Raw genomic sequence first — 22,885 nt, forward strand, 5'->3', positions numbered from 1 at the left:
TCGTTCTAAATAGCCTATTTAAATGTGCCAAGGCTACACATAGTTTCCTCAAAGTAAGACCTGGAACGCAGTCAGAAGAAAAAGAAAAAAAAAAGATTTGGGCCACGAGTCCCCTAACGATGCCTAAAAGTGCTCGACTTTCATTGCAGCTACATTTTCCTTGTCAGTCTGAGACACGTGGGCAGTGTGGAGGAAATTAACACAGCAACTAAGGTTTCCAAATACCTTTTGAACAATTACAAGTTTGCAACACCTATTTGCCTGGAAATGTATTTCCATGACTTATGCTTAGCAACTGTGCTTCTATCTTTATTCCAGTCACATAATTCAACTAACTAAAAACCAAACAGAGTTGAGAATAAAAAAAAGCAAACTCCAAATTTTAAATGCCGAATGGCCTCATCTTTTCCTCCGATTTAAAACTGCAACACACACACACACACACACACACACACACACACACACACACACACACACACACACACACACACACACACACACACACACACACACACACACACACACACACACACACACACACACACACACACACACCTGTATTACTATCTTTGTGGGGACAGGTCATTGACATAATGCATTCCCTAGCCCCTTACCCTCACAACTAAATGCCTAACCTTAACCCTTACCCTAACCATAACCTAATTCTAAACCTAATCCTAAAACCAAGTTGTCCCTCAAATAGCCTTTTAAAGTTGTGGGGACCAGCACTTTGGTCCCCACAAGGCTGTGCAGACCCCACAAGGATACTGTAATCCCAGGTTTTTGGACCCCACGAATATAGTAAAACAGGTAAACACACACACACACACACTTTGTGGGGACCCGTCATTGACATAATGCATTCCCTAGCCCCTTACAACTAAATGCCTAACCTTAACCCTTACCATAACCTAATTCTATAACCAAGTATTAACCCTCAAACAGGCCTTTAAACTTGTGGGGGTCCAGCATTTTGACCCCACAAGTATACTGGACTCTTGTTTTTTTTAATTTCATGAATATAGTTAGACACAGACTTTCACACACACACACACACACACAATAATAACTATACTGATTCAAAAGAGTAGAAAATATCTAAACTGCACCATGAAATAGAAAATATTCAGATTGTATACGCAGTTCTGTAAATTACACATTTATTTTCAAGAAATCTTTTAAATATTTGAAAATTTTCAATGAAACCGCAGCAGACACAGTTGGTTCTACATATTTTCAAATATTGACTGCACCTTTTTAAATAAATCATTCTGTACCTGTTAAAAAGGATTATTGTCTCATTGAGCAGTGCGGACCCCCAGTCTCCTAGTGTGAAAAGGCACTTCACTGTGTGAGGGGGAAGCTGGAAAGGTGCGGGGCCGGAGCAGCCGTGAGGGTTGAATAGTTTAAAAAGCATCATTATACTCATTCATGCAACTTATCAAAAAAAACAACAAACAAAAAAAAAACTAAACGAAGAACAGCCGAGCACCCAGCCAGAGAGATCAAATCTCGTGGATAACATGATGTAGTACAAAGCTCTGAAAAAGGAAGTAGTGACTCGAGAAATGTCCTCAGATGGATCTCCCAGCAACTTTATAGTTTTATTAGTTAAGTTTCTGAGTCATTCCTCCAAAAACACTGGCGGCTTGCCCGACAACGCTTCAGTTTAAAAAAAAAAAAAAAGGACACAATTCAGTTTGCTGCCTGTGCTACACGTTTTTGTAAGTGTTTTTGGTTAGCTACAAATCTTAAAGTGTTACAGCTAGAAATGGAAATGTGTTCCAGACGCAGTATGGCAGTCAGAGGTCTTGAGGTGCGAGTTTAAGGGCTTCTGTGGTGACGCTCCCTAGCCTCACTGCTGTGACAGAAGGGCGTTCCTGTTGGCCTTCATCTTCTCAAGGCGCTTTACTAGGTGGTTGTTGGTCATCTCCATTTCCTCGATCTTATCTAGAGCTGTGCGAAGCTGTGGGAGGAGAGGGGGGTAGAAACAGAGGGGAGAAGTTACATTCAGCCTTCTTCATTTCCTGTCTCACATTTTAAAATGCAAGCCTGTGTCTGTACCTCTCTTTGAAGTTTCCGTTTCTCTGCTTTAAGTTCGTCTTCTACTTTCTCCGAGTTATCTGCTGATGCCTTGTACCTGGACACTTGTCCTTCAAGTCTGTTAATCTGGAAAACGGACACAAAAGACTTGGTGACTTAGAGCTCTAAAACGTACAACTTTTTATATATCATGTTTCTATAATTTAATGCGTGCGCTATTATTTAGTTTGACGAGACATTTCTTTTTAACTTACATTTTGTTCCATTGTACCTATTTCCTGTTCGGCTTTAGAAAGCTTGAATTTGTATTCACTAATCTGTCTGTTGGCATCTCCTGCAGAGAAAAATAAAAAAACAGAAACCAGTGAGTTTGAAAATACCCAAGTGTTCAAAAGATCCGTGTGCCGAAACTTGACCATGAGGTCAACTTACTCTGCATCTCAATAACGTGGAGGTCTGTACCGTTCTCCATTCTCTCCCCGTCTGTGTATGCACTGTCCATCTTTGAGTGCTTCTGTCTCTCCTCCTCCAGCTGATTCTTCAGCTTCCTGATCTGAGCCAACAGTTCATCTTTCTCCTCTGCCAACTTCCGTAGCCTGACGTCTACAAAACCGATGGAAAATACATTAAGCTGATGCAATTTACCGTAACACGCAGAAGATGCTGACGTGTTCAGCAGGTTGGCGTGCTAAAATACACTGAAATGTGATCGTTATTTTTCTTATTACAGCTTTGGTGCCCATCGGATCAGTTTATTTAGCATCCATGTGGACAGAAGTAATATCCTGACTCACCCAGCGGGCCTTCTCCTGCAGACTCCAGCACCTGAGCGGCCTCCTGGGAGACCACAGTGATCCCTGAGGACAGAGGCTCATGGTTGACCTCCCCGTTTGGTGTGCCGTCTGGGATGATGACCAGCCCGTGTTTCTGTGGTGAGAGAACACACGTTACTGAGGACTGGCTCCCCTCGCTCTGTTGGCAAGTACAGGAGGGTATGCACTGATGTCACCTTTTTATATACCACACCACTCACCGACCACACAGACCAACAGTTGGCCGCTAGAAATCTTGGAAAAGGAAACGCCATTGTAAATGACATACACAGTCAGCAGTCTGTGGATGTTAAAATGTATATATCGGTGGCCGATAAGCAAGAAAATGTAATTATTGTTCCAATCATTTGAATTTCAGTCAATAATTATGTCCGATGGCTGCGGCCCAGAGACGGTTCTGGGTGGAGGTTTTTGCCTCTCTGCGTTTCTCCTCTCCCTGTGCCAGTCACTGTTCTCACACACACACACACACACACACACACACACACACACACACACACACACACACACACACACACACACACACACACACACACACACACACACACACACAGCTAGAATCTAGTAACATGCTAGAGAAACCGCCAGAAAAGGGAGACCGCACGAGCAAGTTATCTGTTGACCAAGCAGAACATGATCCTGCAGAAATGGGACTTCTTCGACCACGCTGCTCACAGTCAACTCCCTGTTCCCTGTTAACCCACAGCCAGTGTGCTCTGCACAGCCATACAGTGCTTGTTATGCCAATAGTAAATCGTTATGAATGAGCTAAAAACTATCGCTAACTGTAAGGAATGGCTGAGCCTAATTACAAACAAGTAATATTTTTTGGTTATTGTATCGGTATTGGCTACAAATAAATAAATAAATATCTGTTACTGTTATTGACCCTGAAATTCCATATTGGTGCTACTAAAAAAAAAAAAAAAAAAAAAAAAAAAAGTAGCCAAATATTAGGGTCCCAGATATAAAGAAATAACTTTGTAAGAATACTTATTATATTACAAGACTCATTTTTGAAAACCTTATTTTTTGAAAAAGAAAGAAAATCTTTATTTAGAATTAAATTATACAATTTTTAGGAAACAATTCTGATGGCTCTTTGACACACATGAGAATGCACAGCAGATGCTGACTACTGTGTGTTTGCCACTGTGGGAAGTTACCGTGGTGACATCTATATGTGCATACCCTCTATAAACAACAAATCCACCAGTAATATCATATGGTACACTGTAGTCATGGTCAAGTACGGATTACCATGTACCAAATGAGTTATGGATAACCAGCAAAAAGTGACAAAGTTGTCAAGAAAGTAAAATGGAAAGAAAAACAAAGAGGTAGAAGTACAAAGTACAACACAATAACGGGTTTGATAGCATTAACTGGCTTAGTTCCAACCGAAAGGAAAAGTATAAATAGTACTTTTGTGTCAGCAACTCATTCCTCTAATCTTGTTGTTTCTGCTGGGACTTTCAGAAGACCTACCTCTCCTGCTTGGGCCTTCCCCTTGATGTCAGCAAGCTCATCTCTGAGCTCGTCCCTCTCATTCCTAATGCAATCAAAGTACTCTTTCTGCCTCTCTAGGGCCTGGCCACACAGACGAGAAAAGGACAAGAGAGAAAAGAAGAGGCAGAGGAGAAGTTGGAGTGACTCTGGACAGACATGCAACACCACATGCTATAGCAAGACATCTTACATGCACAAACATGCACTGTACACATCAAGCCAACAACAAGGACATAGAAAACAAACAATACACAGATGAGGAAGAGGTGTGGTAGAGCACAGGGACTAAAGATACAGAGACTGTAAGGAGGTAGATCTTTTTGACTTAGCACTTTGTGAAAACTACATAGAAGTATGATGCTTTCATCACTAAGAAACTAACAAAATTAAGTGATCCACAAGTGGAACATGCATGCCATGCCAGAATATATGGATCACATTAGTTTACATGACAATCGTAAATAAAACTATGTTAATTTCACAGGCTGCCCACTGCAGGCTTTATCACGGTGCCAGTGCACTTGCATTGTTAGCGGAGGTCACAGGATCCAAACCGAAAACCCTGTTATCTTGACATGCAAAATTCCAAACCGTGATGGGTCCAGGTATGTGCTACTGCCTAAGGGTCTCCATCATGCAGAGACAGCATGAGAGGCCAAACAGGTGGATAGACATTACTGTATGTCTAAAGGCTGAAAAGCACAACCATCTATGGCCTCTCATGTTCTGTCAGAGCACCCCTGTGGGACCTCCTACCCCAATCTTTTTGTCCTTCCAGTTTATCGTTTCCTGCAGGTCAAACACCTCTCTGGTGAGGGCATCTAACTTAGTCTGCATTCGCTGGCTCTCCTGGAGCGGCGTTGAGCAGTAACAAGACGACACAGTACAGGATAAGAACAGAATAGGAAAAATTGAATGGAACAAAGACAAGAAGTGAAAATGCACATAAACACATACAGATAGGAACAGGTGAAACAGGGTGAGAAGACCCTCATTTGAGGAGATAATGCTGAGAAAGGAATGAATGGAGGGACAGAGAGGACCTAGAGGCAGGCCAGTGCCAATCAATCCTTATCAAGTTCCTGCAGAACAGAGCCTCCTCTGCAGCCTGCACAGACGCTCCAACACCTTTCAAAGTGTTGACAGAATAGCAGTCTGATGAGGTCACGCTGGCCGAAACTGTTTGTTTTTCTAATGCAAGGGCAGCCTTACCTCTATAAGCTCATCTCTCTGGCGGATTCCCTCTTTCAGTTCTTCTTGTTTATGCTGCAGGACTGTACACGTGTGCTTTTGTCTTTCTAATTCCTGAAACCATAGACAGAATAGTTCAGCCACAACCCTTCAATAGAAATATGATGTAACTTTACATACATTAAAATGTATTTAAGCTTCAGAACCGTTCTTTGACCAACAGATATTTCACCTTTGACTTGTCTTCCAGCTCCCTCCTCATCTCAGCCCTTTGTTCCTCCATTTCCTCGATGACGTCCTTTAGTGTGTCCACTTGATAGATGAGGTTGCCTTTGTCGTTGTCCAGCTGTGCGTTCGATACCATGGCTTTCTTGTACTTCTCCTCCACCTCTGCAAGTGACTCCTGATAAGGGTGGGAGCATGTTAACTAAAAGGCAACTGGTTTCAAGCACAGCTCACCTACATGCACCCGGTGGGCTCTCTGGTATAAAAATAATTTAACACACATTGGCCAAACATACTATACACGTCTATTACTTCTAAATGTATGATTAAGTAAAGGCATACCACCTTTTGTGGTAGTTTTCCATTTTTAAACAGGTCATTTGTGACTAATGTTTGTGGTGCCAGTGGTGACATAAATAGAATGTGGTGAATCAGGAGTGAAACAAGGAAATGTGTGTGAATGTGTGAAAAGAGGATCTGAAAGAGAGAGCTACAAGTGAATAACCAGAAAACTACAAGGAAAGTAATCTCGCTACAGTGCATCAGCTGTATCAAACTAACAAGATAAATCCAGGAGTCAGGTTTGTTAGTAAACTACTCTTATTATCAATAAAACATACAGTGTCCTTTCTAAGAGAACATGAAGCTGTCAGAAGTCAGTCAGCCAGGAGGCCATCCAACACTGTGGCAATGAAGGCTGGCTGGAAGAAGAGCTTTAAAATTGAAAGCATGACTGTTATCTGTCAGCAGGTGGAGCATTTTGACTCTTCTTCTTTAAACTTTGAACCCAGCTCAATCGTGGGAGTGTTCATTTCAGGCCACAACCAGTGAGTTGGATCAAAACAGGAAGTGAGGGAAGATCATGCAAAAAGAAGGATTCATTACGCAATTCACACTGGGAGCACGCACGCAAACACATGGCCGTGGTGTTAGGAGATACAGGAGGGGGTGCAGAGGGGTATGAGTGGGGAGGCAGAGGGGTTAGTGATGCCATACTGCTCCCCAGAGAAAAAGAGAAGGCATGCTGAGAGCTCAAGCCCCTCTACCTTTAGCTCTTTAAGCCCTTGCATGTACCGCCCTTCTACATCCTGAATCTGGTCCTTAAGTTCATAGATATCCTGTAGAGCAGACGGAAGGAAAGGTTGGGGTGAACTGGGGCATCAGAGGGTGGGGAGTACCAAGGTGAGATAACAAAGCACCCGTGCTGCCATTCTTAAAACAATCCAGCTGGCATGACCAGCGCACCGAAATACAGTATAAGTAACAGCTTCAAAAGAAAACATGTCACATCCATGAAGAAAGCAGACACTTAGAACAGCAGGGAAGGTACAACAGAGGGAATGCTGTAGGAGGTTCATATGCAGAAGGAACAAATGTATACATAAATTGCTCAGACACAGAACATGTAGATTAGCATTTAAGCTCTATGATAATGTGATGATGAACATCTGTAGATAAAAAACACAGTCACATGTATAGAAGGGTGTATAGAAGGGTGACACTGCGATTTGTACACCTTACCCTAAGTTCACTCAGACTGGTGTCGGGGTCATAGATGCTACCCGTGTCTGTGCTGCCCCTTCGTGACGAGGTGCCGCCCAGCGATGCCAACGTGGCTGCTGACAGGCCTGGGGTGGCACATCGGGAAGATGGCTGAGAACACAAAAAGTACCACAAAACTCCAGTCAGAAACGCATAAAAACAAAGAACAATACAACACAATTCCGAAACGATATACAACCCCATCATCTGATCACAGCGGGGCTCTTAAGTGATCCCACCCAATTCAAAACCTCCCCAGGAAGGATTCGTCCTCGTCGTGTGCTGAAGTGTATTTTATAAACTTGACAAACTAGCTCCCCATCTCCACATGCCGTGTGTATAAAAGCCAGATGATGCTTCTTTGCGGGTTCGTTGTGGTTACATGGTAGCTGCCTAATAGCAAAGTGTGAGATTAAACCCACGCACTACTGCATTGCCTATTTGGTGCTCGGTGAAGAATTTGAATGAATAAAGTAAATTACTAAATAATGGTGCACTCACCCGACTAAAGTCTGTATACTGCTTGTCACATTTTTCATCCAGCTAAAAGAAAGAGAAGACATATTATAAAAAGAGATTAAGACTATTTTGAGAACACCCATCCTGGGTTGTCATGCTTGGAGCCGTTTCCTCATCTGCAAATCAGGGAGTTAGTCCAGGAGTTAATATGAGTCTGGGATAAGTGCTGTATGTTCACAGATCATGAAAGAGTTGACAACCAAACAAGTGAAAGCAAATAAAACACTGAGTGAGTCACAGCACTACGTTAAAGAAGATTTTCTAAGTCCATGCTGCTGCACACTGCAGTCACATCCACTTCAGCTGAACTTATACCACTTTACTTATTAATAGTCAATAAAAAAATAAATAAAAAACACGCTCAAGTTCCACTTTATTTATCCTCAGAAAATGAAATTTAGGGTGCAACAGGATGTCTAAAAACACATGCACAGAAAAAGCACCACCGGATGCCAACAACACTGTAAACCCAACACAGGACACACGTCAACACATCAATGGAGAGACTCCTTCCCCCAAAACCAATGACAGAATCCAATTGCTGTGGGAAACGTTTTGAAAACCAAATGTTATTTTGAATCATGCATTGGGGTTGCAATGCACTTTTCAGCCCACTCTTGTGAACTTAGCTTAGCCACTTACAGCGTCCAGATCTGGAATGCTCAAATCATCGAGGTCAGACACAATGCTGCCTCTTCGGCTGGTGCGGCTGAAATAATCTGCAGCCGACTCACTAATGTCCGAGAAGTCAGACGACTGCTTACAACACACACAGGATGAAGAAGATAGGGAGGATAGAGGCAGAGAAATAAAGAATAACAGAGTAAAAGGGGACAGAAGGAAAGCAATGACAGAGGAGGTCACTGTTCAAGGTAAAGACATTTAAAATGTATTAAGCTGATGATCTTACACAGCCCAATACAATATATATAAAAAAAGAAGTTAAAAAGCTTTGATTATTAGATCATCAACTACTGTGATAAAACAGCATCAGTCTAGATTTTGTACAGCCCGGTCCCTACAGCTCACCACACTGTCCCTGCGGCCTCTGCCGAAGCGTTCCTGGGACACGCTGCTGACAGTGTCATCATCTGAAGAAGACTGTGAGGAATACGCACACACATATAAACACCACGCACAGACACACACACGTACACACGACACAAGATGAGGAGCCAAAGTAAAGTAGGATGGCTGCATGCCCAAGGCTTTATCTGAGACACGCACACTTCTTACTCAAAACAGCAGTACCACTCTCTGTAGTAAACAGATTATTGGATTACTCCAATGACTGTGACAATATAAGTAATGCTAATTCATGCAATTAGGACAATTTTGTCAAACGCACCAACTGGAACTAAGTAAGATAAGACCACCTTGCTATAACATCTTAGCCTGCACAGCAGCACTGCAGAAGAAATCCTTAATTCACACACTTTCATGTCAATCAACCAGGCTGTTCTCTAAAGCAAACTGTGGGGGGGGGGAGAAGCTTGTTAATAGTGGTCATCTGGCCGTGGTGTTAGCTGACATCATGCAGGGTGGCGGTGGTTTTAAGGTGCTCACCACAGGGCTACTGCGGGTGGAGCTGGCTACAGAGGAGTACCAGCTATATTCAGAGGGCTGTGGATGGGAGGAGGACAGGGGATCAACATGACGACAGACGTCAGGCCAGAGGCACAACAGTTAGCTGCCGTGGTGGTGACACTGCTCAAACGCTGTTTGACAAACATTCAGAAGACTTACGGCTCTCGAACTGTTCCCCGAGCCGTAAAGATTGGTGTCGTCGCAAATAGAGGCCTGAGGGCACACGTGGGAAACAACACGGGGCTTAGCAAAACAAAAGAGGGGGTAGGTTGAGTAGACTCACTTTCTCTGGGCCATGCAATTACCAGAAACACTCTGTATTTCCAACATCAAGTAGGCCACTTGTTTGAGTGCTCTACAACAAAAGTCTTGGCTTCACGCAAACTTCTGCCTTATCTAACTGAAGCACAAATCTACAGCCAGCACGTGCTCAGAGTGTCCTGGAGCTAAATATAAGCAGGATCCTATCAGATGTATGTGGCCACAAGAGAGAGGGAATGTCTACTTCCTAAGGTAACGAGAGGCATGCAGAGCGTGGACAGAAACTGACCATGCTGTAGCTGCGAGGCAGCCCTGTGGCAGTGGTGGAGGACGAGGAAGTGGTGGCCTGTCAGAGATGAGGGGAGCAAGGGAAATGTCAGTTTAGAGGACAGAGGAAAGCTGTAGCGGGAATGCGAGGTGGACAGGGACTAAAGAGCTGCAGAAAGTGGAAACAGGATGACCGTTTTGCTGAGAGGAGAAGTGATGTGAGGTGACACTGTCCCCGGCCACTGTTTTAATACTGGCGGAGGAGCACCACTTTTGTCGGTCAGCAAGTAATTTACATAAATTCAAACCATCATAAGAACGAGTGATCTCAATCTAAAGGTCAGGCTTTGGATTCTCTCTGCGCTTTGATGCTTTTATGGCATTGACAATATATCTTACTGTAGTTATAGAACAAGTTTGTTAGGGATAAAAATGTCCAATAAACTAGACCATGCAGATAGGACTATACTGCCTCAGCCTGTGTATAAAAAGGGTTGAAAGTTGGACAGCACTGTCTGGGGGACCAACCCGAGGCTGATAGGTGGATGTGGAGGGAGGAGGCACTGGTTTGGTCTTCGTCAGGCTGGTGTAGTTCCTTTGATCGTGGTAAAGTCCAGTCTAGAAGAGTTGTAACATAATGTGACCTCAAACAAACACATTTCATCCTCAAGTGTCAGACTAATGTCTAATTTTAGACACATTCAACACGGCTTGGTCAACATGTGTGTGACACTTCACAAGGCAATAAATAGTCAATCTTATCAGGGGGTAAAGTCAATCTACTGTAAATGACCACGGCAAGCCAATATCTTTTAACTACACTGCCTTCATGCTTGAGGCTGAAGAAGAGACACTCTAAAACAACTTTACCAATTAAAAAAGGAGTACACTGACCAGCAGATCCTTCTTCGCGGAGCTGGATGAAGCCCTTTTATGGCCATGCAGGTCATTGTACACAGAACTCTGTTCAGCCCCCACCCCCCCAACAACAAAAAAAAAAAATGTACGTAAAGAAAAGCAAAAATGAGAGGCAAAAGCGTAGAAGCAGTGATAAACAGGTGACATCACAGATACATACAGTGGAGCGGGAAGTCTTGAGGGTGGAGCTAGTGGAGAGGCCGTCAGACTGAAGAGAGGAACAGGAGTCACAAGAATTACGAGCAGCAGAAGATCAAACCTCTGAGAAGCCGTTAGGCGTGCATTGGCAGCACACAGTTCATGTGTCCCACTAACACTAGTTTAGTTGTTTAACAGGCAACAAGGAATCCAACACAATGGATCAAGCAAACCATTCGTTTTTCTAAACCCTTCCAAGGCCACAGTGAAGGAACAAAAACATTTGTCATGGCTCTTAGCCCATTATGGTGGCTTTGTGATGTTGAGTAGGCAACATACGTTTATTTTATTTTTTTGCTATAGACGCAAATGTAATCCTGTAGAAAACAGCTTTGAGTTTCTCTGGGTTGATGGTGTATTTGGACAGATTCTAGGTGATTACTGCAATAAACATCTTGTCAAGGTACAAATGTCCAGCACTTTTAAAAAGCTGAAATGTCTCAAAAGTGTGTCAGTCCATCAGAATCGCACAGCAACACATTCAAGAATAACACAGGGTGAAATTCAATGTGAAAAAGAAAGTGAAACCGATGTCTCCAACATTCCCCTCAATGCTAAGGGTGCTCCGATTGATCGGTCATCAATCGTTAACGGCCAATAAAGGCTTTAAATAATTTGATCGGTGGTCTCCATAAAGGCCGATCGGATGACGCACTACTCGGGAGAATTTTTTTTACATGCAGCTAAGTTACACACCATCCAGACGGCCAACCGTTGGCAGAAAAAGCAGTTGAACTGATCAGTCTCCCCGAGTTGGTCAAAAAAAAGTGCCTCGGAAGACACACTGAAGAACACAATGTTTAAGGTGTGTTTCTAACAGAGGAAGTGGAATGTTGAACATTTCCTGTCAATAAAAGTAAACCGTTGACAATTCACAATACATTATCTTCTGTTAATTTTAATACTTATACATTGTTGTTAAGAATATTAAAATGAATATATGATAAATATATGACATGATAAATAGAAGGCTTTGAATAGACCCGGTAATTGCTATCGACCGATACGGCTTCCAGCAATCGGTGATCGGCCCCAAAAATCCTGATCGGAGCACCCTTACTCAGTGCTATGTCTTCTTCCAGGTATAACCTAATCTGTCATTATGTGAATCTCTGATATGAAAAAGGGAATAACTGGAGCAGGAGTAGATGAGGCAGACTGAAGGAAAGTGGAAACACCAGGGATATTTGAATGCCGAAAACAGCTGGTTGCTTCTGATCTGCTGAGCACAATAAAGTTAAGCAGACCTGAACTCGGGTTACATGCTAAGAATCCAGGTACAGTTTTCAATCAGTTGCCAAACTCCACACAAATACACATTATGCTCTCACACACATGCACACACAACACACCAAGGCATCTTTTCTACGGGAACTGGATCGACTCTTAGACCCCAAGTCTCGTATTGCTGATGATGTGGAAGACTTCAAATAAAAAACAAACAAGAGCAAACATTAGAAGAAATCTTTACTTTGCCAACTATTTTATGCCACGACGCAAATGAACACAACCAAATTACAAAAAAAGTATTAACCCAAATGCATTCATTTGCTTTCCTAACACGAACAATGGCTTTCACACATCTATGTGCCCCATATGAGAGCATGGTCCTAATAAAACTGGCAGGGATTTATTTTGTTTTACGCACCCTGTAGCTGCGGACTGACATGACATCATCATCCAGCCCCTGTTGATGTGGAAACATGGAGTCACAGCAGAAAAGCAGACAGAGAGGAACATGGGTGATGAGAGATTGACTGCAGGATTAAAAAGGAGAAAGTAGAAAGGAAATACAGGCAGACAAAGAGGAAGTGTGTGGGGGAGATACAGACCCGGCGATGACGGCTGCTGGACATACTACTACTACTAGAGCCTCGGGCTTTTTCTGAGTCAGCCTGGAGTAAGGAAGGAAAGTTGGAAAAGATTATAGAGTGAAAGTAGAGAGGCTCAATCCCAGGGGTGAGTAAGGTCACTGCAACGATCAACAGTTGCTAATGCAAAGCCCAAACCGTGCAAAACAACTTCTGTCAGCATGTTTATAACCAGACAGATGTCATAAACATTTGCAAATGTTATCCTCTTTAAGCACAGCTGCAAGATTAATGATATACAAAAACAGCTAATATATTGCACATTTTTTTTCTCATCTGTTCTTTTAAAGTGCTCATATTATGCTCATTTTCAGGTGTATTTAGAGGTTATATCAGAATAGGTTTACATGGTTTAATTTTCAAAAAACACCATATTTTTGTTGTACTGCACATTGCTGCAACTCCTCTTTTCACCCCGTGTGATGAGGTCTCTGTTTTAGCTACAGAGTGAGGCATCTCACTTCTGTTCCATCTTTGTTGGGAGTCGCACATGCGCAGTACCTAGGTAAGGACTACTAGCCAGTCAGAAGCAGAGCATGAGGGCGTGCCATGCTAGCAAGTAGGCGAGTATTATAATGTGTCACGGAAGTAAAGGCTGGACTACAACAGAGCTGTTTGGAGCAGTTTGTGAACAGTTTTTTCTGTTGGAGATGGTAAGTCCCTTTGGGCTTTTTCACTTTGTAAACCTATAATGTGCACAAAAAATATATATAACACAATAAAGGAAAGGGGAAAAAGCCAAAAAGCATAATATGAGCACTTTAAAAAAGGCAACATAAGGGCACAGATTTGAAAATCTCTGCTTCTCTTTACTGTGTCGATACACCAGCAACACACAGAGACACAAGTCAATGCAAAAGTTGTTTATTACCATTCAAAAGCATCTGTCCTTTCTGACGTCGCTGGAAGTTGGAGGAGTAACTCAACTAAACGTCCAAACCAACTCCTTGCATGCAGTCTCACCAACCCTAAATAAAGTCAAAGGCCAATGCTTGCTCTATGAATACACACAGCCACAGATTCTCCAAAGCAAACACACTGCTGAGTGATATTTCCACACTGAGGTACAGTGTAGTCTGTGAGTCAAGTGTAGCTAAATGGTCAGGCTTGACTGGGGTTCAATCCCACACAACAGGCTGTTAGTGGAGTGAGAGGCTACAACACTCTCTCGCGCTCGCCTACCATCCACTGGTGGATCTGTCCCCATTTTCTGTTGCTACTGCTGCTGGATGACTGGTAAGAACGCTGGACAGAGGGGAGGAAATGCCAGGAAAAACATACAATCATACTTCACTTAAAACTGCTGAAACATGAAAAATAAACTGGGTGACATTCACTTCAGGAATAGAACTTTTGGGTTCATCTGTGGACATGCAGCACTTTCATTTTTTTTTCTGTGGGTATATTATGTTTGTTGTGTATGACCCGTCAGATTAATCAGAAAATGTCTAAGGCATGAAGCCAAACAGCTCCTCTGGACCAGTGGCTATGGAGGCAGATGAACAGTTTGCAAACACTCAGTCAGTTAATGTAGTAACTGTCCATGTAAAACAAACAAATAAAAATAAAAATAAAAAAAGAATCAAGGAGAAAACCAGGCCAATTCCCATGTTCAATCTACATTTGATCTGTGCTGAGAGCAGCAGTTATGGGGCACTAGCTCGCTTGATGGGTTGGATAATGGTCACAGTGCACCTTTGCCAGTCAGTTCCATTTTGTGTTGTATACCTCTTTCTGCTGCCGTTCAAGTTCCCTCATTCGAATATCCCTGGCCTCCGCCCGAGCTGCCCTCTTTGCTGCAAGCCTCGCCTCCGCCTGTGAGACACAACATGAACACACTTGTTAGCCATGACTGGAAACTTGTAAAGGTGCCTTTCCCTGAGGACACACCCTAACAAGTCCAAGGAATAAAACACAAGGAAGGGAATTGCTTCAATCAAAACACAATCACACAGTTGAATTTACATGAGTGTATTTGAGTACTTAACGCATCAGTTTCCCCTAAAAGAAAGAGACAGTGGAACATGTACACATTTTCTTAGTGTGGTTGTCAAGGCCTTTCACTAGCTGGAACCTGATTAACAAACCTTTTGATGAAGAAGTTGACTTCATGGTAGCATTGCATAGTTACAACACTGATATAGTAAACAAATAAAATTAAAATATAAAAAAAAAAAAAATGCAAAACTGCTTTGTTTTCTCAGACTTACCATCTAGTTTTAGAGACAGTTTAGACAGCTATGTCTATATGTTAAGTCTATAATACATTTTCTGCTGATAATAGATAATACGTGGAATAGTTACAACTGCCTTTTAAAGGCTTTCCTAAAAACAACTGAATATTCAAAATCAAAATCAACAGACCACCCACAGAGACTCTGGGTTGACCTCACACTATAAATAATGCAGTTCACCCAACCAATGCATCGGCCAGGTTGACCAAAATAAGCGGTTGTACAGGTATCGCCGTATATTGATAAATAACAAGAAACTGCAGAACAGAAATGCCAAAAGATATGGGTAATTTACAAACAGTTACTCAGTCACATAGTTGATCCACCAAAGAGCACCGATAGGTTTTATTATTCCACTGTAAAATGTTCCACTTAGTACAAGTCTTTAATAAACACATTCACTGGGATCAAAATGTTTGTTTATCCTCGTAACAAAATATTAATATCGGCTGATATATTACTATGAGATTTTTTTTACTCTCTCAAATATCTATATCATTATCGGCCAGGCCATAATATGGACACTGTCCAGCATAAACTCTCAACAGAGTTCATACTGTACGCCGTGCCCTTGCTGACCAGTTTCGCCCGTGAGTCACACCTCTGTAGTCCTCCTGTCCAGAGTGAGTGCTTGGGATGCCTCATCACCAACAACATGTGCTAACCATAAGTTTAAGAGGGCTGATTTTAAAGACCTCATGGGGGAAGATGCCAGTAGCCCACAAACAAGCCAACAGATAAGAATACAGAATCAAGAGAAAACAAAAGTGAGTCACAATAGTGTGGTTCTACTCAGTCGGTAAACATGGAGCTGATTTAGCTGAACCTTATAAAGCACAAACAAGTCTGAGACCAATAAACTCTCCTCTGGGGGGGGAAAGTGAGAAGAGTCATCACAAATTTGCCCCCAACTGAGTCAGAATACGAACAGGGGCTAATTTTACAGAGTACCTCAGCAGAAGGAGCTAATTTAGGCGAGCTCCTACACAGCCCTGAGGAGTCACACAGGTGACTATGTAGACTAGACTATCCTTCCATTACGTCCGTAATACCAATAACATCCTGTACATGCTCTGAAACTAAACATCCCACCAACAAAGAACGGCACACTTGCTCATGGAGCCTAGCCCTTTATCTCTTACTAAAAGACAGTCCATACATACAGCGTGTGGTGTGTACAGTATCTCACTGCAGACAAAGACTGTCAGCATTCCAGCAATTTCTTATCTGCACTGCCAGAATAGAAGGCCTGTGGGTATAGGCCATTCCTGTTTCCTGGTGTGAACAAACACTGTTGTATGGTAATGCATCTTGTGTTGTGTAAAAGCACATTGTTAAGCCTAGCTATTGACAAAAACATTTTAAAAACAGAAAAAAGAGACACTTATGGCTAAAGCTTAGTTCGATATCAACAGTAGGAGAAAGTGACTTGTATCCAGTTGGACTGACCATAGTTTGAGTTAAGTATAATAACTAAATTGTTTTATAGTGATAAGATACCTTAACTTAACTTCCCAAGATAGGCCCAGAATGATAGTCTGAGCAAAGTACGGAAGATGAGTGAGACCATTCTTAATGTCATCATCACTAACAAATGTGAACAAAAGGAATATCATCACATCATTTGTGATTCTTGATGTGTGTATTTAAGTTTACTACGTAAAATTTGTTTTCTAAAACTGCATGAAAACCAAACCAAAACCCAAGAACACTTAAACAGCAAACGTACGTGCAATGTGGGTCATTTCTGTAACAAAATGTCCTATGGGCGCTCAGTGATTTTTGGAGTCTAACTGATGGTCATACAATATAACTTTGTACAAGGTGAAAAAGGAAGTAAAGTTGTTAGTGTATGAAGAGATAGCGAATGAGAAAGCAAGAGCGACAGCTGGCCCTGTGCTCTGCACCTGTTGAGCTGTCTGACAGTATGACTTGCTCTGCACAGCAGCACAGCTGAGCTCTCTGTCTCTGTCCTATCTATAGCCTGGCCCATCCGGGCCCCAGCCCTCTGACGGCCATCTCATGGGGGAGGGGGGATGGGGGGGGAACCTGAGCAGCACAAGTTCACCTTTTAACACACCTCCAGCACTTTGGGTAATAAAAATCCAGCAATCCGCCATGAGATCACCTGGAGCACCTATAACACCGAACTGTGTGAGAGTATGTTAAATGACATTTAATCTAATACCACAGTTTGGGTAGCTCCAGTGAAATGTAGGGATTTATTACTTTTATTTTAAATTGACTATATTTGGGTTTTGGACTGTTAAAAAAAAAAAGCAAGACATCTGGGCTCTGGGAAATGATGACAAATTACCACAATCAAAAAAGTAATCAACAGATTAATCAATAATGAAACTAAAAATAAAAAGAATTATAGGACATAAGCTTACAATAGGTATATTAAATGGAAGGTGCTAATATGTAAACAGAATACTTCCACTAAAATATATAAATGCAAAATTCCATCTAGTAATTATCCCTAGCAGTTTAAACAACAAATACACTGCTTGTTGCCAAGACAACTCAACAATCCCCATAAGTATAGTCATCAAAAAGCCAAGACAGCATAAAATAAGTAAAAACTAAATATAAATCAACTCCTACAAATTGGTAGATTTGTTTAAACACAGATTTAAAAATAAGCCTGTATAGTACAGTCACTCTAGGTGCACTAAACTGTTAACCTTTGGTTCTCTCTTTCAACATTAAAATTGTCTAGTTCTTGAAAATCATTAATTGCTTGCTTCAAATACGACAAAAACACAACATTTTAAATGTACAATACAAGTACCATTAAAAAAGCTTGCATTATCGGAGGATGAAGTCGGATCAAACTGACAGTCCTTGTCCATCAGTTGTTGACAGACGCTGTAATATGTGCTTTGTTCCCTGCAGCCCCAGCAATCCCTGAACGGTCTCCGCAAAAAGAAAGTGTAACACTTTCCATTGCACTTGTTATGAACTATGAACTATAGCATCCACACAAGCACACACCCTCTGTACACTGAGGAAAGTCAATGATTGCCTTGTTTTAGTACGATTAGCTGCCTTAGATCCTAATCTGAGGGATGACCATCTAATTTGAACACTTAGCCACTGTCCGATTTCTAAGGAAGCTGCTGGTATTCAAAAGGACTTGCTGCCTAGTAATGTAAGCGGCCTCAAAACTGGGCTGGTGCAAGGCAGGCTCAAATTCACAGTCATTCTCAATCAGTGATCGGTGCCAAGCAGAGGCAGGCAGGCTGTAACTTTTCTTAACCAGGCACAGACGACACGAGGCAGAAGCTGCAGGGTTTTGAAGATTTGTTTGGGATGGTGGGGTTGTGCAAGTTAGACACTGACCCCTGCACAGTTGATCTAATCTCTGCTTTGCTCCAGAGATTCAGATTCTGGACCTGACTGGGAGGGTCAGATGACTCATGTTTCTATGATCTGCCTGCATGACTATAAAGAGAGCAAATGGAGCCTTGTGCTTAGTGCCCAAGAATGAGGCACTGCACAGATGAAGCATTCTTAAAATGGGCCATGGCAAATATTTATGAAAAGCAGATTCATCCACTGTTACATGTCTACCTGAGCTGAATTCTTTACAGAAAATCTGCAGACAATTTTTTTTTTTTTTTATACCTATGCGTATCAAACAAATAACATTAAAACTTTGAAAACTGATCTTGATCAATGTTAACCACTTCACTCTGAAAAAAAAAGCAAAGGAATGGCAGCCCTGCTGTGTAACAAAATGGAATAATCCCAAGGCATGTCGCTACAGGCTAGGCAGCTTCTCTCTTCTGCCTGTGTTTCCCCCCCCTTCCCCATACAAAAACACTACAAGTCAAGTCAATATCTCTGTTGTCCAAACCAGCTGTCTCCACTCACTTGGGCCGAAATGCATATTAACCAGCAGAACCTGAATGTCCACATTTAAGTATATGCTTCAGAGGCCCTAACTTTGACCACTATGTTTCAACTCAACATAATTTATTGCGTAATAGATACAGGTTGACTAAACACCTGGGTGTTGAATGGAGAATTTGGTAAGCCAGCCTAAGACATTACACATTAGCTCCCAGGTTACACTCTGCAATTTAATCTGAGCCCGATATTCAAGAAATCTATCCAGAGCTGTTGTCAAAACAACATGTCCTTAAAACAAATCTTAAGTTCAAAGTGTACTTGATTATCACCAGAACTGCTTAAATTTACTCTACCTGTAAAATCAATTTAACATATTTCTGCTCATTTTGTTAGTAGTCTCAATATATCACTTTTGTAATGAATAGTCTGGTTTTCAAAAGAATACCAACAAATTATCACAAGATCCACTGATGTTTGGAAGGTACAAGAATAGTTGAATAATTTCCACAATATATATATATATATATATATATATATATATATATATATATATATATATATAGCAAAACAGAAATGCAATCATGTCTGGCACAAATTGCGGAGGCCAAATTGAATACATCCAGATTTTTTTCCAATCTGTACATTTGAGTCTTTCTTAGTCAATTTCATAAATCATATGTTTTCTAGTATGGTATCGCACAATTGACAAGCGTAACACTTGGAAGATGATCACAGCATTTTTTTGTTTTAGGTCATGATAATGGATACGTCATAAACTATAGATGCAACTAAAAATAGCCTACATATACATTAACATGTCTAAACTTTGGCAATACATTTTATATAGGTTTTAGCTTAAACGGTCTCTATTTCAGCCCCAGTGCAACATCAGCCGATCATATGAGTGCTGACAATGTCTAGTCATGTTCCCTTTATTTTAAAATGTGATGGTGCTGCTGATTAACATTGGAGACAGAGAAAAAAAAAATCAATCTTCTGAACTCATTATCTGGATAAGCATAAACAAGACAATTGCAGCTGGATGAAATCATAGTAGCATTGATTAAGCAATGCATGAATGGAGCAATGTAGGGATGAATATATCACAGATCCATTCCAGTTTGCTCCAAAATGGAAAGACGCAGGAGAAGTGTATGTGAGATGGAGTTTGAACTTACCTCCCTGGCAATACTACTCAAGGCATCATCCTCTGCTGAGAACCGGTCTTTTAGAGGGGTACGCTTTCTGCCAGTGCCTTGTGTCCCCATGTTGCCTATGCAACTGTAGCTCCACCGACGATGTGTAAGGCCAGGAAATATGCTGTATGAAAATACCTACAGGTATAAAGTAGAGACAAAAGAAGCTTATTTTAACTGGCTGTTAACAAAGCCAAGTGTTAGATAATATGACGTGCATTCTCCAGTTTAACTACATTAAACTGTATATGGTTTTATGCACTCTAATTTCACAAACAGCCCATACAATCCACTCATGTATGGCACCTACAATGTCTTTGGACAAACAGTTGTGGCTGTCATAAACCAGCCTTAATGTGACATGCAGGACCACTGCAGCCTTACAAATCAGCATTTGAACATAACATTCTATTAAACAACAGCTAATTAGGTCAACAGAGAGAATAATAATATTAAGGTACACATTTGAAACTGATCTCAAAACCATGATTGTTTATTGATAAGGCTTGCCTTAGCATATCACCATCAACATGTTTATTATGGAGGTCCAGAAAATATCAAAGTTAACAGATCAAAGACAAAAGAGAACTGGAGCTGGCTGGTAAAGACCGAGGAAAACGCCTAGTTTAGGACCCGCCGGCTGAGTCAGAGGACCCAAGCGAGGCATGAGCACTCCTTGAAGACGTTTGATGATCTGAACCGTGTGGATCCATAACTTTGATTCAAAATTAGCAGTCTGACCACCTCAGAAACGCTGGCTAACAAATCAATGGATAACCCTTGGTCAACTGAACACAGCATTATACGTTACTATTAGTTTAACGTTGCGTTAATCAACCAACTTCAGCTAACGTTAACTTACTGAAACATTAACGTCTACTCGGACAGTTTTCCAACCACTAACAAAGCAAACATTGCAGCCCCTACATCATGTCCATTATGGAAAAGAGATTGTGACTAACGTTAGCTCGGTTAAATCTAAAATTACTCCAATGTACTGCCCTGTTAGCGATAGCTAGCTAATTATACTAACGTTGACCAAGGTTAGCCAGCTCAATTGTAAGCTAACTAGGAGTGCTAACTAGCATTTCGTCCTTCCGAAATTCTCATTAAAAGTTACCCTTTTAGGTTTCTCCTCCGCTTCAGCTGAAGCTAGCGCTTACAAAGACGAGAACAATCAAGACATGTCCCTTCCATAGCAATGACCCCCAGCACCGCCGACAATCTACTCGGACAGTTTTCCAACCACTAACAAAGCAAACATTGCAGCCCCTACATCATGTCCATTATGGAAAAGAGATTGTGACTAACGTTAGCTCGGTTAAATCTAAAATTACTCCAATGTACTGCCCTGTTAGCGATAGCTAGCTAATTATACTAACGTTGACCAAGGTTAGCCAGCTCAATTGTAAGCTAACTAGGAGTGCTAACTAGCATTTCGTCCTTCCGAAATTCTCATTAAAAGTTACCCTTTTAGGTTTCTCCTCCGCTTCAGCTGAAGCTAGCGCTTACAAAGACGAGAACAATCAAGACATGTCCCTTCCATAGCAATGACCCCCAGCACCGCCGACAATCTCTTGCAGCCAAGGCTAGGCTAGCTGAATAGTTTTAGCTTGGATAGCCAGCAGGGCTAACCTCAACTATCCTGAGAGGCAGACAGGACAGACTGGCACTGATCCTCCCGTCATATTTCCCACCCCAAAAATATAACGTTACCTTCGCGACACCTTTAAATAACCCGCGATACTGCCAAGGTGTGTCCCTTCTTTCCTGGAGGTTTAGGAGAGAGCCATTCGGCTTCTCTTCAGAGATTGGTAGTGTTTTTGTCCACACTGACAGCTGTCATCAGTCCGCCTTTCCACCGCTCTCCACTGCCCTCCTTACCCAATTTCCACCTTCCACACACACTGGTTAGCTCCAAAAGTCCCGGATGTTGGGAAAAATTAGGGTGTGATGCTGCCTTCATGGGCCGTCAGACACATCAAAAATGTCAACTGTAACGTTACCCGATTCTGAGAGAGGGTTTTTTCATTGAGATTAATAGGTCTGGTGTAACAACATACGAAGTGACTTTCCAGTGTTAGGCTTTTAGGGGCTGACAGCATGGAAACGGTTCAAACAACTAATGAGGCAAACTGCTGGTATTATTGTAAAAACCCTACTGTAACGCAAATTTCTTGCTTCTGTCAATGGTAATGGTTTCCTCCTGACTCCTAATCGGGCTATAGGCTACATGATTCTCATAGCTAAAATTGCTGGTACAACTGATTATTTTTAAATAAGAAATATAATCTCTATAATAGCCTAAATGGTTTTAAGCCTTGCTTCAAAATCCAATCAATAACGTTGTACGAATGTAGCAGTATTAACACAGTCCAAATGCAACAGAAGCTGACCAATTATAAACTTACAAAACACTTGTAAAAATGACCAGAAATTTGGTTTAACTATTTGAGTTTTTTTCCTCAGGAAATCTCTCCTATTTACATTACTTTAGCCTTATTATGATCTCGCCTTGGCCTAAGATCATTCTTCAGAGTAGCCCATTAGGCCTATTTCAAATTAGGCCTATTCTTTACTTTTACATTTTTACCTATGAGAACTTGATATAGATAGGCTATATAAGCATAGAT

The 22,885-nt window shown here is 41.6% G+C and overlaps 1 protein-coding gene across 12 annotated transcripts; it reads right to left on the bottom strand.

Moving 5' to 3' along the window:
• Nucleotides 1-1,143: 1,143 nt before the first annotated feature.
• lrrfip2 (leucine rich repeat (in FLII) interacting protein 2) lies at nt 1,144-22,185 on the bottom strand. Of its 12 annotated transcripts, none has more exons than XM_028602940.1 (27): nt 21,969-22,185; nt 20,235-20,390; nt 14,693-14,779; nt 14,147-14,209; nt 12,926-12,988; nt 12,742-12,780; nt 12,446-12,517; nt 11,056-11,103; nt 10,872-10,940; nt 10,506-10,595; nt 10,000-10,056; nt 9,609-9,662; nt 9,429-9,485; nt 8,892-8,963; nt 8,505-8,618; nt 7,845-7,886; nt 7,323-7,454; nt 6,848-6,919; nt 5,809-5,979; nt 5,598-5,690; nt 5,142-5,234; nt 4,365-4,466; nt 2,838-2,970; nt 2,476-2,646; nt 2,298-2,377; nt 2,065-2,169; nt 1,144-1,966 (listed from the first exon to the last, which is right to left on the bottom strand). In XM_028602940.1, exons 2-27 carry the CDS (start codon nt 20,322-20,324, stop codon nt 1,856-1,858), a joined length of 2,280 nt encoding a protein of 759 aa, XP_028458741.1. In that variant the 5' UTR covers nt 20,325-20,390; nt 21,969-22,185; the 3' UTR covers nt 1,144-1,855. The 12 variants fall into 12 exon arrangements, with proteins under 12 accessions (XP_028458741.1, XP_028458742.1, XP_028458743.1 ...); XM_028602941.1 differs by lacking the exon at nt 21,969-22,185 and adding an exon at nt 21,373-21,471; XM_028602942.1 differs by lacking the exon at nt 9,429-9,485.
• Nucleotides 22,186-22,885: the final 700 nt, after the last annotated feature.

Source organism: Perca flavescens, chromosome 17 (assembly GCF_004354835.1).
Source record: "Perca flavescens isolate YP-PL-M2 chromosome 17, PFLA_1.0, whole genome shotgun sequence".
NCBI lineage: Eukaryota > Metazoa > Chordata > Actinopteri > Perciformes > Percidae > Perca > Perca flavescens.

Bases quoted from the DNA above. Each gene is read 5' to 3' on its own strand.
- lrrfip2 (XM_028602940.1), bottom strand. From the start codon at position 20,324: ATGGGGACACAAGGCACTGGCAGAAAGCGTACCCCTCTAAAAGACCGG. The intron at 10,057-10,505 runs GTTGGTCCCCCA...CATCTCTGACAG, and splicing joins CATCCACCTATCAGCCTCGG to GCCACCACTTCCTCGTCCTC. The intron at 2,647-2,837 runs GTGAGTCAGGAT...TCGGTTTTGTAG, and splicing joins TGCAGGAGAAGGCCCGCTGG to ACGTCAGGCTACGGAAGTTG.